This window comes from Callorhinchus milii, unplaced genomic scaffold (genome assembly GCF_018977255.1).
Source record: "Callorhinchus milii isolate IMCB2004 unplaced genomic scaffold, IMCB_Cmil_1.0 Scaffold3, whole genome shotgun sequence".
NCBI classification, from domain to species: domain Eukaryota; kingdom Metazoa; phylum Chordata; class Chondrichthyes; order Chimaeriformes; family Callorhinchidae; genus Callorhinchus; species Callorhinchus milii.
Window position 1 is genome coordinate 91,618,346 of NW_024704744.1, and position 22,505 is coordinate 91,640,850.

Here is a 22,505-nt window from a genome sequence, read left to right on the forward strand (position 1 = left end):
AGGCTAGAGCTCGCTGGGCAGAGGGAGCAGGCAAGTTGGTAGGTGGTTAGGAGGTCGCAGAGATAGGGGGGGAGCAAGGCCATGAAGGTGAGGACCAGGATCTTGAACTGTATCCTCTGAAACCATTTAACTTAACATTCGTTACAATCTCACACACTCCCCAGGCTCCCTGCCACCTTTACTGATACCCTCACACTGAAATAACAACAATAATAATAATAATCTTTATGGTTGATATAGCACCTTATCATGTCTTCAAGACGTCTCGAAGTGCTTCAGAGAAGACCCTGTAAAGTGAATTGACTATATATTTTGTGGGCGAAACGCGGCAGCCAATTGCACACAGCGGGAAACCTTGCCGGACAGCAATATCAATGGCAGCGTCCCACAGACAGTCTTGGATTGAGTGATCAAATTATTATTATTATTTATTTTTAAAGGGATTATTAACCCCAGAAAAACGATCCGCCAATCGACTAACAAGTGGGTTCCTACTTACTGCTAGATAACCAGAGACGTGTGGAGTAAGGAAACTTGCTCAACATTTCGCCCTGTCCGGGAATCAAAGCCAAACTCGTCTCGCTTGCGAGGTGCTGCTCTACCACTGAGCTCCAGGACTCCGGTGGATGGGGCACGGGGGGGAGGGGGGGGGCTTTACATGTGCTGTGGTGGAAGTTGAAAGGAGTGACGAGAGAGAGAGAGTAGGCTCTCTAACGCTCTTACTCTCTCTTCCTCGCTCTATATTTATATATTCTGACTGAGTGAGTGACAGCCTCTCTCTCTCTCTCTCCCCTTGTAGAGACACCATGAAGCGAGGCCGGCCTGGAGGCACAGGGCTGTCATTGCTCTGGGTGCTGCTGTTGCTGTTGCTGTGCCAGGTGTTGCTGGGCGGCTCTGCGGGGTTGCTCCCCGGGATGGCGAGACGCAGGCTCCCCGAGCAGCGGGCACACAGCCCCGAGCAGCGGGCACACAGCCCCGAGCTAGTCCAGGAGCTCCAGCGACGACTGCTCATTGCCCTGGGCTTCAGTCGCCGGCCCGAGCCCAGCCCTGGTGTGGTGGTGCCGCTCTACATGTTGCAACTGTACAGGGAGCGCTCCGGCCAGCCACAACCTCAACCACAACCCCAACAGCCCCAACCACAACCCCAACCACAGCCCCAACCACAACCTCAATACCACCCATCTCAACATCCTCAACACCAACACCAACAGGCTGAGCCTCGCAGGAGGTCCAGCCTCAGCCTCTCCAACACCATCAGGAGTTTCCATCACGAAGGTACGAATTTATATAGACTCACAGCTATTCTCCTTTCTTTCATTCTTTCATCCGTTCTCTCTCTTCTCTCTCATTTTCCTTCTCTCATTTTTCTTTTCTCTCTCACTCGCTCTCTCTCTCTCTCTCTCTGTATCTCCTTCTCTTTAATCTATCCCCAATTGATCACTGAGCCAAGTTGCCCTGAGGGGAATGTGATGAAAGCATTTGTCACACAGTGTCAGTGTGTACAATATAATAACATTCCCAAAGGGGAAGTGTACACAACAACAACAACAAAGTTACATTTATAGAGCACCTTTCACGTCGGGAGGACGTCCCAAAGCTCTTATATACACGTGCACGTATATGAATAATACAGGGATACACGCGCACACACAAAGTTGAAGCTGTGATGTTGACTGTCTTGACCTCAGCTGATATTATTTGAGCCAGTCACTTGCCATTATTGCTTTTCCCATTTGTGGATGTAAGGAGCGAGCACGTGTTTTAGTTTCTTTTCTCACAGCACTGTGATAAAATGAGATCACAGGAGAAACTGAACCGAAATCCAGGGAGGATAATAATAATAATTTTTGCATTTGACATAGCGCTTTATCACGTCTTCGAGACGTCTCAAAGCGCTTCATATTGCAAAGTGAATTGATTGTATCCCTATATTTGGTCACTCCATCCGCGACTGTTTGTGGGATGCAATTGTCAGCCGTGTTTTGTCTACAAAATACACAGAAAATTCACTTTACAGTATATTCTGTGAAGCGCTTTGAGACATCTCAACAATGTGATAAGACCCTATATCAAATGCAAGCATTAATATTATTAAGTTATTCTGCTTGTTATTTATAAGGTGCCACACAGGAGACTAGTGGAAAAACTAGTGGAAATTTGGAATAGGGGGAAATGGCACGATTTGGTTAGAAAGGTGGGCAAAGGTTTGGAAGCACAGAGCATCCATAGGGGCAAAATCCAGAGAGAACAAAAGTGATAATAATAATAATCCTTGCATTTGATACACGTCTTCTAGACGTCTCAAAGCGCTTCACAGAATATACTGTAAAGTGAATTGACTGTATATTTTGTGGGTGAAACGCGGCAGCCAATTGCGCACAGCAGCGTCCCACAGACAGTCGTGGATTGAGTGACCAAACTTTTATTATATTTTGGAGATCACAGGGAAATGCACAGTACTGTACACAAACGTTCCCGGCTCCTGAGCGAGAGCCATTGTCTAGTGAGGGAATCCTATTACATCCGTGTTATAAAGCCAGTGGTAACAAAATCACCCAAACACCATGTATGTTTCTAGATAAACATTGTCTTGGTGGGTTTGGATTTCATGTATTTGACTGGTTGGTTGGTCCTTCTGATGAGACTTTAAACTGAGGTCCCGTCTGTGCCTGTTCAGGTGGATCCTGCAGTGCTTTTAGAAAACAGAAAGGAGTTTCTCTCTCCCGGTGTCCTGGCCAACAATCTCCCAAATAATTTCCCCAATTAATATTGGTCACTCACTGCATGGCTGTTCATGCGACATTGCTGTGCGCAAATTAGCTCCTATGTTTGGCCACAAAATACTCAGTCACTACACTTAACAGTAAATCATGTGCAGTGCTTTGAGGCATATAAGGCCCTAAACCTTAGGCACGTTTCCTTACTCCACACTCCTCTGTTTACCTAGCAGTAAGTAGGAACCCGGTTGTTAGTCTATTGGCGGATCGCTTTGCCGGTGGTAATAAACACTTTTAAAAAAAAAGCACAAATGGCAAAAATGTAGTGACTTAATCCACGACTGTTTGTGGGACCCTGCTGTGTGCAGTTGTCTGCCACGTTCCACCCACAAAATACACGTTCACTCCGCTTTACAGTTTATTGCATGAAGCGCTTTGAGACATCTCGAAGATGTGATGAGGCGCGACATAAAATGCAAGCATTATTATTGTTATAGGAGTCCTGTAGCTCAGTGGTTAGAGCTCTGACTTTGCAAGCGAGAAATCTGGGTTCGATTCCCAGCAGGGTGAAACCTTGGGCAAGTTTCTTTCCTCCACACGCCTGATAATAATCTCTAAAAAACAATAATAAATTGGTAATTTCAATCCACAACTGTTTGTGGGACACTGCTGTGCGCAATTGGCTGCCGCATTTCACCCACAAATATACAGTCAATTCACTTTACAGTATATTCTGTGAAGCGTCTAGAAGATGTGAAACAACAACAACAAGAACAATTGGATTTATATAGCGCCCTCTACGCCGTTGGCCTCTCAGAGCGCTTCTCAGTAATGGATCCCAGGGCCGAGCCAGGGGGAGGAAGGTGACCAAAAGCCCGGTCGAAAAGAAAGGTCTTCAGCAGAGACCTGAAAGTGGGAAGAGAGGGGGCGAGGCGAAGGGAGTGAGCGCTATATCAAATGCAAAGATTATTATTATTGTTGTTATTTATTATTAATAATGGTGTGACTTGCGCTCTTTGCTTCAGAAACCCTGGAGGAGCTGCCGGGTGGCGGGGGAAAGAGCGTGCGTCGATTTTTCTTCAACCTGGACTCTATCCCGGCAGAGGAGCTGGTCAGCTCGGCCGAGCTGAGGATCTTCCGTGAGGAGGTGCGAGAGGCCAGCGCCAACGCCAGCGTTCACCACAGGGTCAACGTGTACGAGATCGTGAAGCCCCTGCCAGGAGCTGAGATGGGCGGGGAACCCATCACCCGCTTGCTGGACACCAGGCTGGTGCACCAGGCCCAGAGCAAGTGGGAGAGCTTCGATGTGACCCCGGCAGCCTCGCGCTGGGCTTCCCGCGGGCAGCACAACCACGGCCTGGTGGTGGAAGTCCTGCACTCTGACAGCGAGCACTCCAGGCGGCACGTGAGGATCAGCAGGTCCTTGCATCAGGACGACGGGACCTGGGCTCAGATGAGGCCCCTGTTAGTGACATACAGCCACGACGGGAAAGGGCAGAGCTTGGAGAAGAGGTTCAGGCGCCAGGCCAAACACAAGCAGAGGAAGAGACTGAGGACCAGCTGCAAGAGGCACACTCTGTATGTGGACTTCAGTGACGTGGGCTGGAATGATTGGATCGTGGCACCTCCTGGCTACCACGCCTTCTACTGCCAGGGTGAGTGCCCCTTTCCCTTGGCCGATTATCTCAACTCAACCAACCACGCCATTGTGCAGACTTTGGTCAACTCAGTGAACGCTAACATTCCCAGAGCCTGTTGCGTGCCCACGGACCTCAGTCCCATCTCCATGCTGTATCTGGATGAGTATGACAAAGTGGTGCTCAAGAACTATCAGGATATGGTGGTGGAGGGCTGTGGGTGTCATTAAACCACACACGGAGAGAGACAGAGAGAGAGAGATAGAGCCAACGAACTTGACACTTTACTGTTTCCCAATGAAGACCCTATTTATATATAAATATATATATATATATATATAAAAATAACAGGATCGGAACGTCTATTTTGAAAATATATTTATGTTCGCCGCCTTTCTAAAGAAAAAAAGGAGAAATTGGGAAAATAAATATTTTAATCATAGAGAATTATCCCTTTATATAAATGATGTTTTAATTGCATTTCAGATGTATATGGTTATGTATGGGCTCAACCCCCACAGACCCCCCTCCCTTTCCCCCAACACATGAAGAATAATGATTGGATTTCTTATGTTGTATTTATTGCTATTATGTAACCACATTTTAGAAAATAGCTCATTTATATTTATGTGTAATCGACAGATAAATATAGGGTATTTTTTATATCATCCCTCAATCTACGTCAGTCTGAATTGTGTGTGTGTGTTGTGTGCGTGTGTTTTGTGTGTGCGCGCGGTGGGAAAAAAAACATTATGACAAATTTCTTTCTCTTAAACTGAGAGAAAGAGAGAGCTGTTTCCAACGTGTACACACTGTTCCAAAGGGGTTTCTGACACATGGCACATGAAAATATTTGGCATAGCTGTCTTGAGAAGCTTTACCGATAATGAGATGAAGGCTTTAAGGAATGGAATGCACACAGAATCAATCGGGGCAAGGTTCTAACACAGCAAACAAACCCGTGTGGATAATAATGGTAGTGGAGTCCTGTAGCGTAGTGGTTAGCATGCTCGCCTCGCAAGTGAGAGGATCCGGGTTCGATTCCTGGGCAGGTGTGAAACCTTAGGCAAATTTCCTTACTCCACACACAAGCTCTGTTTACCTAGCAGTAAGTAGATGATTAACAGATTGCTTTACGGGGGTAATAATCTCCAAATAAATGAATACAATTGGTCACTCAATCCACCACTGTTTGTAGGAAATTCCTGTACGCAATTCGCTGTCATGTTTCGCCCCAAAATACACAGTTAATCCAGTTTACAGTATATTCTGTAAAGTGCTTTGTGACCTCAATGACATGATAAGGCACTTTATCAAATGCAAGGATTATTATCATTATAAATTAAACTTTTTTTTCAAGATTTCTCTCAAAACATACCTCTTAACTGGTCATTTTTCTCCTCCCTCTCGGCTCCCACATCCAGGTTGGATACCCAGCCGGTACTGTGTATGCATTTTTAGACGAGAAAGGTGCTATATAATATATATAATGTAATCCTTGCATTTGATATAGCACCTTATCACGTCTGCAAGACGCCTCAAAGGGCTTCACAGAATTTACTGTAAATTGAATTGATTGGATATTTTGTGGGCGAAACGCATTGCCAGCAGACAATTGCACACAGTAGTGTCCTACAAACAGTCGTGGACTGAGTGACCTCATTTTTTTTTGGAAGGGATTATTACCTCTGGAAAACTGATGCCCCAGTCAACTAACAATCGTGTTCATATTTACTGCGAGGTAAACAGAGGCGTGTGGAGTAAGGAAACTTACCCAAAGTTTTGCTCTCCCCGAAATGTAAATGCAAGTCAGTATTGTATTGTGGATATATTAAATACAGATTTGTAAAATTCCCAATTTAAATTCACACAAATAAAATTAACTTTTTTGGAAACCTTTCTTTAAGGGCACCATATAAAGAGCAAGCATCAATATTTTAACTCATGTTGATATAGAATATTAATTATTAACCTATGACAACTGACACTTAATCCCATCCCAACCACCCATACACATACCACACACATATACACACACACACGCAAAACACGCACGATAACCCCAGAAATAGAGTTGGGAAAAACCAAGAAAATATAATAATAATAATTCTTGCATTTGATATAGAGCCTTATCACATGGTTGTGATGTCTCAAAGCGTTTCACAGAATATACTGTAAAAGGAATTGACTATATATTATGTGGGCGAAATGGGGCAGCCAATTGCGCACAGAGGTGTCCCACAAACTGTTGTAGATTGAATGACCAAATTATTATTTATTTAATAATAATTTTTTTTGATGGATTTATTACCTCCGGAAAAGCAATCCACGAATTGACTAACAACCAGGTTCCTATTTACTGCTAGGTAAACAGAGGCACATGGAGTAAGGAAACTTGCATAACATTTCACCCTGCCCGGGAATCTAACCCAGGTCCTCTTGTTTGTGAGGCAAGCGCTCTAAACAAGATGCCACAGGACTCCATTCCAAGAGGTAGTTCAGAATCGCATCTATACCTGGTGATCACCCGGGGCCTCACCGTCATCATCATCATTGATAAAGCCATCTCGGACCACTACTTCATTTTTCTCAACACCTCCGCACCCCTTCCCCTCTACCATCACATACCATCCGTGGAAAAAAATGTCCTCCCTCTCCCTCTCCACTGCCCTGGAGTTGTCTGAACTCCTACACCTCTGGTCCTCCCTGACCAATCTCCCCTCCTCACTCTTTTTCCTCCACAACTCCCACTTCTCCATTCTGGACTTCCTTGAATCCAAAATCGAGGGGATACGTTCAGCCACCTCTTCCCCATCCACAGTCACCCCCACACCATCTCTCCCTCATGACCCATCGCCACCCATCCCCCCACTCCTTCGACCTTATCTCCCTCCTCACCGCGATTGTCCGCAAACTCAAACTCACCACCTGCTCCCTCAATCCCATCCCCACCTCGCTCCTCATCTCCCAGCTCCACCTTCTGGCCCCTCTCCTGTCCAATGTCATCAACCTCTCCTTGTCCACCGGTTCAGTTCCCACCCCCCTAAAAACAGCCGTCATCACCCCCATCCTGAAAAAACCTTTTCTGGACCTATCCCTCCTCTCCAGCTACTTCCTCATCTCTAACCTCCCATTCCTCTCCAAGATCCTGGAATGAGTCATCATGTCCCAGCGCCGTTCCTTTCCTTTTCGCCATTTCCTCTTTGAAGCCCTCCATTCCGGCTTCCGCGCAGCCCACAGCACGGAAACAGCCCTGGTCGAAGTTACTAATGACATTCTGAACATCTGTGATTAGGGCTCCCTCTGCCTCCTTGTCATTCTCGACCTCTCTGCGCCTTCGACACTGTCGACCATTCCATCCTCATACATCGCCTCTCTGCTTTTCTTAATCTTCGCGGACCTGCCCTTGCCTGGTTTGATTCCTATCTCTCTCACTGTCTCCACTTTATTGCCTCTAATGATTTCTCCTCCAGACCCCGCACTGTCACGTCTGGCGTCCCCCAGGGCTCTGTCCTTGGCCCTCTCCTCTTTAATATCTACATGCTCCCCCTTGGTGACATCATCCACAGACATGGGGTCAACTTCCATTTATATGCGGATGTCACCCAACTCTATCTTTCTTACACCACCCTCAACTCCAGGACCACTGCTGACCTGACAGACTGCCTGTCGGACATCAAGTTCTGGATGAGGGCAAATACAATTGAATGTGAACAAGATTGAGGCGCTCCCGATTGCCTCGCGCCAGCGCCTCTGCACCTCAGGCTCTGGCAGCATCAACCTCCATGGTTGCACACTTCAGCTCACCAGCCAGTCAGGAACCTCGGTGTCTTGTTTGACCCTCAACTGTCTTTTCTCCGCACATTCAAGCCATGACCCGCTCTGCCTTCCCTCACCTCCGTAACATCGCTCGACTCCGCCACTACCTCATCCCTCAGGCCACTGAAACTCTTGTTCATGCCTTCATCACCTCCAGGCTCGACTATGAACACGCTCTGCTTGTCGGTCTTCCCAACTCCTCCCTCCACAGGCTGCAGATAATCCAGAACTCTGCAGCCGTGTCCTCTCCCGCACCAAACTCCGTGACCCCATGTCCCCCACTCTCACCTGACTCCATTGGCTCCCTATCCTTCAGAGGATCCAGTTCAAGATCCTGGTCCTCACCTACAAAGCCCTCCATGGCCTCGCCCCACCCTATCTCGGCAACCTCCTAACCCCCTACCAACCCACCCGTTCCCACCGCTCAGCCGGCTCCGGCCTGCTCCACGTCCCCCAACCCCACCATTTGGTGGGAAAGCCTTCAGCCACTCTGTCTCCAAACTCTGGAATTCCATCCTCCAATCACTCCACCTCGCCCCCTCCTTAGCCTCCTTCAAGTCCCGCCTCAAAACCCTTCTTCTTCGATCATGCCATCATTCACTTCCCCTCCCCTCCTCTCTGCCTCCCTGATCCCAGCTCGGGTCTGAAATGTTGTACACTGTCCAGCGCCTTGGGACGTCCTCCCGATGTGAAAGGCGCTATACAAATGTAATCTTGTTGTTTTGTTGTTGCTGTTGTATACCTGTCTGACAGCAGAAGCACACATACACTTGTGAACCAATGTTGAGCACATTGTTTTTTAATGAGGTCTAAGTAATCAAGGGATTTTGTGTCCTCTCTGAACATTGGGATTGTATCCCACACCGGATAATCCCCATTAAATGGACACAACAACAACAAATTACATTTACACAGCGTTTTTCACGTCAGGAGGATGTCCCAATGCGCTGGACAGTCGGATTTGGACCAGAACTGGGGGTTAGGATCAGGAGGGGTGGAGGTCAGGGAGGGTAGGTGTAGGAAGGTGGCTGAAGGCGCTATCGAAGGAGGCAAGGGAGCGAGATGAAGGGACTGTGGGATGGAGTTCCAAAGGGTGGGGGTAGAGAGGCTGAAGGCCCAACCACCAATGATGGGATGGGCTGGTTGGGGGAATTGGAACAAGCCAGAGCCTGTTGAGCGGTGGGGGGGGGGGAATGGATAGGTTTATATGGCACTTAACAATCTCTTCTTTGTTTGTTTACTGTGAATTCCAAATCCCCTCACCTCTTGGCACCTCCCTACCTATTCAACCTGTTTACACCTGATTCCATCACACGCTGCCTCTGCTTGGCTGTCTCTGGCCTCCTGCTTGTCCCTCATCTCCTCTGCTCTAACATCAGCGGTCGTGCTTTCAGCCACTACATCCCGAAACTCTGGAATTCTCAATCCCTGTACCTCATGCCCTCACTCCCCTCTTTTAGATCATGGAGTCCTGTAGCTTATATCCTGTGAAGTGCTTGGAGAAGCCTCAACGAAGTGATAAGGCGCTATATCAAATGCAAGGATTATTATGATTATATACATGTACCGTAAAGTGTAGTGACTATGTGTTTAGCACACGGCAGCCTATTAGCACAATGCCACGAGCGCACAAACACCCATGAAGTGAGTGACCAATTTTATCTGGAAGTTTGTCGGCCAGAACCCCAGGGGAGAGAGAGAGGAGAGAGAAAAACTTCCTTCTCATTCCCGAGTGCACGAGTAGAAGTTGGGTCTGGACTCCTGTCCTCTAATTGACAGGCTGTATATTTCAGATGCTCGTCAGCTGAGTTCAGAGACTGCCAACCATTCGTTTCAACCCTTTAATATCAGCCCAAACCAATGGCGTATTTACAGCAGGCTCTGCTAGAGTTTGCTTCTCATTTCGTTCATTCCTACAAACCCTCCCTCGCCCTCGCTCCCTCTCCTTCATCTAGCCTAAAATTAAGCTGGAAATCCCACCTGACCGTAGGAGCAGACGTGAAGCGGTGTGGAATTACTGAACCCCTTTACCTCCATTGATTTCAGTAGGCAGGAAGCTGGTCCAAGGTAAAGTTCACCCAGAGTCTTGACAAATATTTGAAAGGAAAGCTTACGTGAACGAAATGCTAAATTTCAAAGGGTGAATTTCACTTCCTGATGAAAGTGTGTCTGTTGCGAGCCTTACGGTTTGTTTCCATTGGTGACTGTAAAAACGTTGCTTTAATCCCAGCGTGGAAATTCTACCCTCATCCAGCCCAAAGATCTCCTGCCATCTTATTACTCACACATAACTTTCCTATCTACTGAGGGCATTCAGAGTATTTAGGTTCCAACTGTGTGTACTTACACACTGCACACTCTGTTTTGCAAGTTGTGTATTAACAGTGTATTTGTCTGTGGGTGTCTGTGTGTGTGTGTGTCTCCAAATGTGTGTGTGTCTGTGTGTCTGTATGTGTGTGTCTGCCTCCGTATGTGTTTGTGTGTGTGCTGTGTGACTGTGTCTGTGTATCTCCATATGTGTGTCTGTGTATATGTATTTGTATCTGTGTGTGCCTCTGTGTGTGTGTGTGTCATTCTGTATGTGTATGAGTCTGTGTATGTTTGTATGTGCTGTATCTGCATGAGTCCCTCTCTGACTGTGTGTTTGTGTGTATGAACATGTGTGTACGTGTGTCTGTCGCAAGTTGTATATTAAGACTGGGAAGTCTGTAGCTTAGTGGTTAGAGCACTCACCTCGCAAGAGTTCGTTTCCCGGGCAGTATGAAACGTTGGGAAAGATTTCTTACTCCACAAGCTTCCGTTTACCTAGCAGCAATCCCTTAAAAAATAATTTGGTTCTCAATCCACGACTGTTTGTGGGACACTGCTGTGCGCAATTGGCTGCCATATTTCACCCACAAAATACACAGTCAATTCACTTTACATTATATTCTGTGAAGCGCTTTGAGACGTCTCAAAAACGTGACAGGGAGCTGTATCAAATGCAAAAATTATTATTAAGACAATTAAAAATGCAAATTGTTGTATTAACACAGTGTATGTGTAGTAACATTCACTTTGTGCCCAGACTGAGGCCGGTGTTATATGGCTTTGTGAAGGAAGAAGGGAGAAAAAGACTTATCTTTTAAATGTTAGAACACATATACACAGATGTGCTCACATAGCTCCTGGCTAACATCATTACTGCCAAATTATCATCTGGAAAAGTGGCTGAGGATTGGGGTGAAAACATAATTCAGAAAGTGTATGAGTGCATACACATATATACAAACAAACATAAAAGACAGACACACTCACATTCACAGATACATACAAACACACAGCCAGATACACACACAGACAGATGGACACACACACATTACACGTGCACACGGATAGATACGCTCACATACACAGACAAGCACATATAATCATTCATACTCATAGACCCATACACATACTCACATTCACAGACACAGATACACACACATACATAGACACACAGACAAACACACATACATAGACCCATGAATACATACAAACACATATACGCACGCACACACACACATTCATGGACACACACAGACATACGATACAGGGCCTTTCATGTTGGAAAGACAAGGCATTTTCTGTACAGCGGAGTGACTGTGTATTTGTATGTGAATAGCGGCAGCCAAGGTGCACACAGCAACATCCCACAAACAGCCATGGAGTGATTTTATGCGGGGATTGTTGCCCAGGAACTTGCTAAATTAACAGAATATTGGGAACCCCCGCCCCCACACTGTATATATTTCTCCTTTTCGGATATTTATCTAATTCCCCCTTTAAAGCCAATCCACATTCTGCCTCAACCACAGTTATAGGTCAGGCGTTCCACTTCCAAACAAGCCTCAACGTGTGAACCACACATTCCCCCCTTAACCTCTGCCTTCTTTGATCTTTTGGTGATTACCTTCAATCTGTGGCCTCTGATGTTTATTCCTCAGATGTTGAATCAGTTACTGTACAGGTGTCAGCCTACACATGACAGAGCAGGTCAAACCTGACTTTGTTAACACTAAAAGGCTAGTGTAAAAGGCTTGTGAGATTCTTTGGCTATTTATTTTGCTCAGTCGGGTGTCTGAAACAATCGGAAACCCATCACGGTGCTAAAGAATATCCAAACCAAGCTGAGGTTTCCATGCATCCCACTTACACATGGAAATCCCAGAGATAGATTGTTCGAATGGAATGCGCCTTCTCTCCCTGGAGCGACACATCCTGTTTACCTAATTGATTGTATATTTTGTGGGCGAAACACAAACAGCAGTGTCCAACGTCGACAACAACTTGCACTTATATAGCGCCCTTCGCGCAGGGCAGCGTCTCAGAGCGCTTAACACTGTCAGGGCCTGACTCCAAGCTGGGGGTGTGGGCGGGGTTTGGGTTGGTGGGGAGGTGGCTGTAAGCATGGTCGAAGAGGACTTGAAAAAGGGGAGAGAGGGGGCAAGGCGGAGGAGGGATTGAGAGAGAGTGTTCCAGAGTTTCGGGGCATAGTGACTAAAGAGAGACCTTCGATGGTAGAGCGGAGGGTGCAAGGGACGAGCAGGAGGCCGGTACCAGTCGAGCGGAGGATTGAGTGACTAAATTATTATTTATTCATTTATTTATTTATTTGGAAGAGATTATTACCCTTGGAATACGTTACAGGTCTTCACGATTAACCGACGCAGTTAGCTAAAGATCAGGGCTGACTAATCCTCATTCCATTCTGAACCAAAGGATTAGCCTCCCTATAAAACCCTCAATTATTTTTTACTGAACAAATACTTTCCACGTTTGTAAACAAAGTTGAGCCGAGCTTTTAGAGCCACATTATAAGCAATTACTGACTATTAAGCACTCAAAGGTTTACTTCCCATTATTCACAGCACGCGCTGTTCACTGTGCAATTATTTTACACCGGATGTTTACAATGGAGACTAGTAACAGTGGTTAGAGCACTTGCCTCGCAAGCGAGAGGATCCGGGTTTAATTACCTGGCGGGGTGAAACCTTAGGCAAGTTTCCTTACTCCTCACCCACCTCTGTTTACCCAGCAATAAGTAGGAACTTGATTGTTAGTCGATTGGCGGATCGTTTTGTCTGTGCCCACAGTCACCTCCCCAGCTCGATGTCAAACTCTCCTGTTATCAGTCGCTCCGACATGCTACTCCAAGTGAGAGCACTATATAAATGCAAGTTGTTGTTGTTGTTGCTGGGCACAAACTGGTTACCATATTTCTCCCATAAAATACACAGTCTCTACATCTTACAGTATATCCTGTGAAGCGCTTGAGATGTCTCAAAGATGTAATAAGATGGTAAATCAAATATTGTTATTATTATTGTAACATCCACCTTAACAGGCATTTACAAGTCTTCACTTTAACATCTCATCTGAAGGTCGGATATTTGACAATGCAGCACTCCCCCCAGGGCTGCACTGGAGTGTCAGCCTAACTGTATCTCACTTGATACCAGGACTTGATACCAATCATAGAATCGTACAGCACAAAAAGAGGCCATTCGGCCCATCGAGTTTGTGCCGGCTCTTTGAATATAGCAATGTAATGTCAGTCCCACTCCCCAGCCCTTTCCCCATAAGAGGAGATTTACGAGGATGGTACCAGGAATGACGGACCTTGATTATGAGGAAAGGCTAGCAAGGCGAGGATTATTCTCATTGGAGCAGAGAAGGTTACGAGGAGACCTATCCACACGCCTAATAATAATCCCTCCAAAACCAAAAACAATAATAAATTGGTCATTTTCAATCTACGACTGTTTGTGGGACATTGCTGCGTGAATAAATGTCTTCTCACCTCCCCTCTGCTTCTTTTAGAAACAATTTTGAATCTGTGACCTCGAGTTACCGACACACCCACCAGTGGAAACAATTTTTCCCTTTCTAACCTATTAAATCCCCTCATGATTTTGAAGAACTCTATTAGGTCTCCTCGTAACCTTCTCTACTCCAATAATCCTCGCCTCTCTAGCCTTTCCTCATCATCAAGGTCCCTCATTCCTGGTACCATCCTCGTAAATCTCCTCTGCACCCTTTCCAATGCCCTAACATCCTTCCTATAGTGTGGTGCCCAGAACTGGGCACAGTATTCTAACTGAGGCTGAACCAGTGTTTTATAGAGATTAATCATAACCTCCTGACTCTTGTACTCTATGCCCCTATTTAGAAAGCCTAGAATCCCAATTGCCCTTTTTACAGCTTTATCTACCTGTCCTGCCACCTTCAAGGATTCAGTTACCTGCACCCCCAGGTCTCTCTGTTCTTTTACCCCCTTTAAGATTGTATTACCAGCCTGTATTTCCTCCCCTCATTCTTTCTACCAAAATGCATTACTTCGCATTTTTCTACATTGAAACTCATCTGCCATGTGTCTGCCCATTTTGTCTATGTCTTCCTGCAGTTGGCTCCTATCCTTTTCACTGTTTACCACCCTGTCGTCCGCAAACTTGGAAATGGTACTTGCTATACCCAAGTCCAGATCATTTATGTATATTAAGAAGAGCAGTGATCCTAATACCTATCCCTGGGGGACACCACTGTACACTTCTCTCCAGTCAGAAAAGCAGCCGTTCACCACAACTCTCTGCTTTCTGTCTCCCAGACAGTTCTGGATCCATACTGCCACTGTCCCTGTTATACCATGGGCTTCTATCTTTCTTACAAGTCTTTCATGTGGCACTTTGTCAAATGCCTTTTGAAAGTCCATATAAACGACATCAACTGCATTACCTTTATCCGTTACCTCATCGAAAAATTCTATTAGATTTGTTAGACAAAATTTGCCTTTAACAAATCCTTTAACAAATCCTTGTTAGATTTCAAGGCTGCAGTTCAAAACTGGAAATTGGAAACAAAGAAACGTGGATTGGAACAGAGCTAGAGTAAGTGTGCAGGGAAAGTCTCGGGAGCCAAGTGACTAAAACCCTGCGTCATCTTATTGCTGGTCCTGGGGCTGCTGCGCGTGGAATAAAAAGAAAAGGATTTGTTAATAAGGTGTTGGATCAACATTCACAAAGATTCCTCCCAAGGACCCTGGCCAATTCCTTACAAACACTGGCCTGATTCGACCACTCAGTATCAGACGTCTGTCTCCTCCCAGCCCGACAAGGGAACTACACAGTCACGGAGCAGGCTGGTATGACATCATGCCATGCGAGGGCACATCACCAGCTCTCTGACAGGCCTCGAGCACTGGAGGGGAGGTCTGACAGGCTGCTCTTACTTCATGTGTTGCCGTTTGTTTCTGCGTAGGTTCCGCAGTGCTGGGAATCCACGCTTAGCCAATCCATCACTCACCAGCCCGCTGAAAGCACCTCTCTTCACACTGCTGTGTGGTGGCCCCCACATCATAAGCAAACAAGCTGCCCACCAGCTGGCTGCTGTGATATTAAGTCACTGCTTATGTGACTGGCATCCTGGCCCAGGCACTGGGTAGCAATGTGTTTACGCTCTTATTCCAACTGGAATTCAGTATTCCTTTACTTTACTTGTGGAGTCCTGCAGCTCAGTGCTTAGAGCACTCGCCTCAGAAGCGAGCGGATCTGGGTTCGATTCCCAGGCAGGGCGAAATGTTGGGCAAGTTTCCTTACTCTACACACACGCCTCTGTTGACCTAGCAGTAAGTACGAACCCGGTTATTAGGCGATCAATTGGTGGATTGTTTTTCCGGGGGTAATAATCCCTTCAAAAAATTAAAAAAGAAAATAATAATTTGGACACAATCCACGACTGTTTGTGGGTCACTGCTGTGGGCAATTGGCTGCTGCTTTTTGCCAACAAAATATACGGTCAATCCACTTGCAACAATCCTTGCTGCTGATCTTGAGCCATTTTGTGCCTGACAGGAGGATTAGCAGCATAGAGGTCCCGGGTTCAAATCTCACTCAGATCATTGTGAAATTCGCGTTCAGAAATAATAGAGTTTTGGAAGCTTGTAAAGCTGTATAAAAGTTATTGTTGTTGGGCTGAATGGTCTGTTGGCTTGACATGCTGTGTGACTACGTATAACAAATGGGGGCAATCATGTAGCATAGTGGTTATAGCACTCGCCTCGCAGGCAAGAGGACCTGAGTGGTTCGATTCCCGAGTGGGATGAAACCTTAAGCAAGTTTCGTTACTCCACATGCCTGTTTCCCTAGCAGTAAGTAGGAACCCGGTTGTTAGTTGATTGGCATCTCAAAGCACTTAACAGAATACACTGTGAAACATCACAGCCAAATTGACTGTATATAAGGTTAATACTCCAGAAAAGTGATCTGCCAATCAACTAACAACCGGGTTCCTACTTACTATTGGGTAAATAGAGGTGTGTGGAGTAAGGAAACTTGCCTAACGTTTCGTCCCGCCCTGCCCGGGAATTAAACCCAGATCCTCTCGCTTGCGAGGCGAATGCTCTAACCAATGCCCTCAGGACTCCACTGCACAGAACAATGAACAAGTACAGATGACCAGCCATAATGGCATCAGGCAATGCAAATGGCCCAATTAAATGCAAATTAATGACAAGGACCTATCAGGAGAAGAACAACAACAATAACATCAAAATTACATTTGTTTAGCGTCTTTCACTTTGGGAGGACGTCCCAAGGCATTGGAAAAGTACCAGATTCTACAATTTTGTGAGACAAATCCTGAAATGAAAAAGAAGGACGTTGCCTCTAAATTTGATTTGAAGCCACAGACTTTGAATGCGGGAATTAAGGGTGAATTAAGGGTTTATGTCTGACTTAATATTTTCTTACAAAGTGATTGATAATTCAGTTACAGTGTTAATACTGTAGTTCTTTGTAAGAGTTCACATTGTAGTAAAATAGTTCAGTTTTGAAACCTGGTTGGTTGTGCCTTCATTGTACAGTACATGTTTTCTGCACATGAGATATAATACTGTGCTGTACTGCATATGGAAAGAATGGACTACCTTAGCTTTAACATGGGTTAAACATGGTATAGAAATCTTGCCTTAACATAGGTCACCAGTCAGTTCAGCACTTGTGTATATGTTAGAACAACAACAAAGTTACATTTGTTTAGCGTCTTTCATGTCAGGAAGACGTCCCAAGGCGCTGGATAGACAGGTTACGGACCTGATGATCGGGTTGGGGGGAGTGGGGGCAGGGGGTAAGTGGGGGATCGAAAGCACGGTCGAAGAGGAGGGTTTGAGGTGGGTCTTGAAGGTGGCGAGTGAGGAGGCGAGATGGAGGGTCTGTGGGATGGAGTTCTCAAGCGTGGGTGCAGAGTGGCGGAAGGCCAGCCCACCGATAATGGGGCGAGCGAGGCCGGGGACGTGAAGCAGGCCGGTGCCCGCTGAACGGAGGGAGCGAACAGGGTGGTAGGAGGTCAGAGAAATAGGAGCAAGACCGTGGAGGGCTTTGAAGGTGAGGACCAGGAACTTGAACTGTATTCTCTGTGTGATGGGAAGCCAGTGGAGTTGGGCAAGGATGGGGGTGATAGGGTCGCGGAGCCTAGTGCGGGAGAGGACAATTTATAAACAATTTATAAGCTGGAACCTTGTGGTTTCAAAACCATTTAGAAACTATTTTCTGTGAGCTTGGAACATCATCTGAACCTTTCAATTAGCTTCTGTCCTTCTGCCCTGCTCTACTCTCAGGCTCCCATTAGCTCCATGCATGTAATTTGCACTTATCTTTTATTTGTCACTGCTGTTTGCAAGGGTAAGCTTTGAATGAATCAGGCGAACTTGTTGTATACTTTGGCAATGCTCACAGTTTTACAATGTACCCATTATTTTAAACCAATAGGTGCAGTGCTTGTGTGTACACAATAGGCACAACCGACGACTGGCCTTTATGCGCTTCCATAATGCTCCCTAATCATCTTGTTGTTTCACATAATACCACATCAGTCAGTGTTCCTGTTAATGATGAGCAGGTTTAATATTTTCATTTCACTTTTCCCACTAGTGGAGTCCTATAATTTAATGGTTAGCGCAATCGCCTCGCAAGCGAGAGGACCTAAGTTCGATTCCTAGGCAGGGCAAAATATTGAGCAAGTTTCCTTGCTCCACACGCTTCTGTTTACCTAGCAATAAGTAGGAAGCGGTTGTTAATCGATTGGCGGATCGCTTTACCAGGCGTAATATTTCCTTAAAATAATAAATAAATTGGTCACTTCAATCCACGACTGTTTGTGGGACACTGCTGTGTGCAATTGGCTGCTGCGTTTTGCCCACAAGATATACATTCAATTCAATTTGCAGTATATTCCGTGAAACGCTTTGAGACGTCTCAAATACGTGACAAGGCACTATATCAAATGCTAAGATTATTATTATTATTATGTAGTGGTGATGGTGTGTCCAGTCTGCAACCACTTTTAAGGCAGATGCGAGCATATATTTTTCTTTTACTCATTCCCTGCCAACATTCTTTTTTGCTATGTTTGGCAGCAACTGAGCAAACAAAACAAAACGTAGTCTTCTCAAAGTACATGGCCCCTGGAGGAACATTCCATTTAAGTAGGACTACAGTAGCCCAAACCATACAGTGAATTACAGTCCTCCAACATAGTTGGCAATGATCACACACTACTGTTAGCAAAATCATCACGTAAAGCAAAATAAAATTGCCCTGAACTATTGCCATTTTCTAACACCTTTTTTTGGTCAGCCGGGTGTCTGACACGCATAGAAACTCATTGCTATGGTCCACATATTGTTATGTCCCACATATTGCGTCATAGGAACAGGAGTAGGCCATTTAGCCCTTCGAGCCTGTTCCACCATTTAATTAGATCATGGCTTATCTGTACCTCAACTAAACTTTTCAATTCCAATTTCCAGGTTTCTCCCAATATCCCTTAATACCCTGACCTAACAAAAATCTGTCAACCTCACTCTTGAAGGTGTGGATGAATCCAGCATCCATGGGTTTTGGGGGGAGAGAATTCCAGATTTCTACCACCTTTTGAGTGAAAAAAATCCCTTCCTGATTTCACTCTTAAATGGCCTGGTTCTAATTTTAAGACTATGCCCCTTGTTTTGGATTCCCCCACCAGAGAACATAGCTTCTCTGTATCTTCCCTATCAAATCCCTTTATCATCTTAAATACCTCAATCATTTCCCCCCTCAACCTTCTAAACTCAAGGAAATACAATCCAAGTTTACGCAGACTTTCCTTGTAACTTAACCTTTTTAGGCCTGGTGCCATTCTGGTGAACCTGCGCTGCACCGCCTCCAGGGCTAATATATCTTTCCTGAGGTATGGTGCCCAAAACTGAACACAGTACTCCAGATGGGGTCTGACTAACGCTCTGCACAGCTGAAGCATCATTTATTCCCCTTTATTTTCCAGGCCGCTTGAGATAAAGGCAAACATTTCATTTAACTTTTTGATTACTTTTTGATGTGGGAACTAGTTGTTAGTGATTTGTGGATATGAAGACCCAAATTACCTCGCTCCGCCACAGTTCTTAATTTTTCCTCATTAAGAAAATATGCTTAATCTTTTTTCAGTCCAAGTAGATGACCTTGCATTTCCCTACATTGAACTCCATCTGCCACAGCTTTGCCCACTCACTTAATCTGTCGAAGTCCCTTTGTGACTTCCTACTCCCATCTGCACAATTTGCTACTTTGGTGTCATCTGCAAACTTGGATATAAAACTTTGTATTCCTTCATCCAAGTTATTTATACATATGGTGAATAGTTGAGGTCCCAGTACAGACCCCTGGGGGACACCACTTGTCACGTCCTGCAATCAGAGAACGTTCCCTTTATCCATACTTTCTGTTTCCTGTCTTCCAACCAATTACCAAGCCATGTCACAAGGTTACCTCTGACTCCATACGCTTCCATTTTCGCTAATAATCTTTTGTGTGGAACTTTATCAAATGCCTTCTGAAAGTCCATATAAATGATATCCATAGACACTCTCTTATCCTCCATTTTAGTGACCTCCTCAAAAAATTCAACTAGGTCAGTCAGACATGACCTACCCTTCATAAACCCATGCTGACTCTCATTGCCTCCTTCAAGGCACATCTCAAGACTGTCCTCTTTGACCACACCTTCGCTCAGCCTCCTACCCCTACCATCCCTGCCCGCCACCCCTCCTGATCCCTACCCCTGCTTGGATCCAAATCTCTGACTGTCCAGCACCTTTGAATGTTCTCCCAATATGAAAGATCCTGTGCAAATGTAATTTGTTGTTGTTGTGGTTGTTGTTGCTTGCCCGGTTAGGACCTCCCCACCCACTAGGGCTTTATAATAAATAATAATCCTTGCATTTTATACAGCGACTTATCACATCTTCTAGATGTCTCAAAGCAGTTCACAGAATATACAGTAAAGTGTAGTGACTGTATGTTTTGTGGGCGAAATGTGGCAACCAATTGCGCACAGCAGTGTCCCACAAACAGTCATGGTTTAAGTGACCAAATTATTATCATTATTTTGAAGGTGTTATTATCCCCAGAAATGCGATCTGCCAATCAACTAACAACCGGGTTCTTACTTACTGCTATGTAAACAGAGGAGTGTGGAGTAAGGAATCTTGCCCAATATTTCGCCTTGCTGAGAATCGAACCCAGGTCCTCTCACTTGCAAGACAAGTGCTCTAACCATTAAGCTACAGGACTCCGATAATAATATACCCCAGATTTAAGCCTTCCTCTTCGATCATGCCTGCGGTCACCTCCCCACTCTCCCTCCTCCCGGCTTGGTGGCTTTGGCTTGCAGGGTTAACAGGAGTTGAGTGGGAAGTAACTACAATTTATAGTATATCCTGTGAAGCATTTTTTAATATAAGGGTGACAAATATGTCTGTTTGCAGGAGACCAGTATATAGCATCTGCACTAACAATATACTTCCTCCTGGCTAACATTGACTTTAGGCTTTTATTGCATCTCAGACTGATTCTAGCCTCTTGAGTGGGGAATTTTCTGACGTAAATCTCTGTTGAAACAGTTGATGAATTATTTTCAATGTGAAATAGATAATGATGACGTCGCCCTGACTAGATCAGCAGCACTCTCATCTTTGAGCCAGAAGCTTGTGGGTTCAAGTCTCAAAATGGCACATTGAGCTCACAGTCTAGGCTGCTGCTCTAGTGCAGTGCTGGGGGTCTCTGCATTGTTGGAGGTAGCGGATGATTATATTAAAACCGAGGTCCCATCTGTGCTTGTTCAGTTAGACGTTAAAGATCTCCCGTGGATCTATTGGAGAAGAGAAGGGAGTTGCTCCTGGTGACCTGGCCAACAATCCCCCAGTGAATTGTTCATTCACATCATGGCTGTTTGTGGGACGCTGCTGTTAGCAAAGTGGCCGCCTATAAAGACACAGTCACTACATTTTGCAATAAAAGCCTGTGTTGCTCTCGGAGATACTTCAACAAGATAAGGTGATGTATCAAATGAAATAATTATTTATGCGGGAGTGAGCAGGACAGGGTTTCCATGAGTCAACTCAGTTTGATTGTTATCAGATAGCTGTTGTTTGTAACTAGCTTCTGCTTTCGATCCTGCCTCTGTTCTAACATTGGCTAATTTGTATGTTTTTCAGGTTGTGATTCAGAAGATTGGTGAAAGAAATGTCGCAAGTGCGTCAGCCCAGGCACAGTGGTAGCACTCTTGCCTCTGAGTCAGAAGGTTGTGGGTTCAAGCCCCATGACAGGACTTAGATTCACATTGTCTAAGCTGACACTCAAATGCAGTGTTGGGTGGGGGTGAGGGGTTTGCATTGTTAGAGGTGCCATCCTTCAGATGAGACATTAAACCGAGGTCCCATCTGTGCCTGTTCTATTGGACATTAAAGGTCCTGTGACACTTTTCAAAAGGTTTCTCTCTCCCAGTGTCCTGGCCCACAAATCCTGGTTGCCTCGCTTCACCCACAGCATACGCTGTCAATCTATTTTACAGTATATCCTGTGAAACAGTTTGAAATGCCTCAGTGATGAGATAAAGCGCTATATCAAATGCAATGATTATTAATATTATACTTTGGCCAAGGCCCAAGCTAAAAAGTTATTATTAATAATAATAATACTGATAATAATAACAGTAATCATGGAGTCCTGTAGCTCAGTGGTTAGAGCACTCGCTTTGCAAGCGAGAAACCTCAGTTTGATTCCTGGCAGGGTGAAACCTTGGGCAGGCTTCCTTGCTCCACACGCCTGATAATAATCCTTCAAAAGAAACAATAATAAATTGGTAATTTCAATCCATAGCTGTGGGACACTGCTGTGCGCAATGGCTGCCGCATTTCGCCCACAAATATATAGTTAATTCACTTTACAGTCTAGAAGACGTGAAAAGCGCTATATCAAATGCAAGGATTATTATTATTTTA

General features: G+C 45.3%; 1 protein-coding gene and 1 non-coding gene across 2 annotated transcripts; both read left to right on the forward strand.

The window, feature by feature from the left end:
- The first annotated feature begins 806 nt into the window (after window positions 1-806).
- bmp2a (bone morphogenetic protein 2a) lies at window positions 807-4,691 on the forward strand. The gene is made up of 2 exons (XM_042333162.1): window positions 807-1,275; window positions 3,743-4,691. Exons 1-2 carry the CDS (start codon window positions 807-809, stop codon window positions 4,582-4,584), a joined length of 1,311 nt encoding a protein of 436 aa, XP_042189096.1. The 3' UTR covers window positions 4,585-4,691.
- An 11,003-nt stretch (window positions 4,692-15,694) lies between these two features.
- Window positions 15,695-15,766, forward strand: trnal-cag. The gene has a single exon. It is a non-coding gene; the product is annotated as a tRNA-Leu (tRNA).
- Window positions 15,767-22,505: the final 6,739 nt, after the last annotated feature.

What these genes read in the sequence shown, in the direction of transcription:
- bmp2a (XM_042333162.1), top strand. Translation starts at nt 807, where the DNA reads ATGAAGCGAGGCCGGCCTGGAGGCACAGGGCTGTCATTGCTCTGGGTG. An exon ending in CAGGAGTTTCCATCACGAAG is followed by an intron (nt 1,276 to 3,742) that starts GTACGAATTTAT and finishes TCTTTGCTTCAG; the next exon opens with AAACCCTGGAGGAGCTGCCG.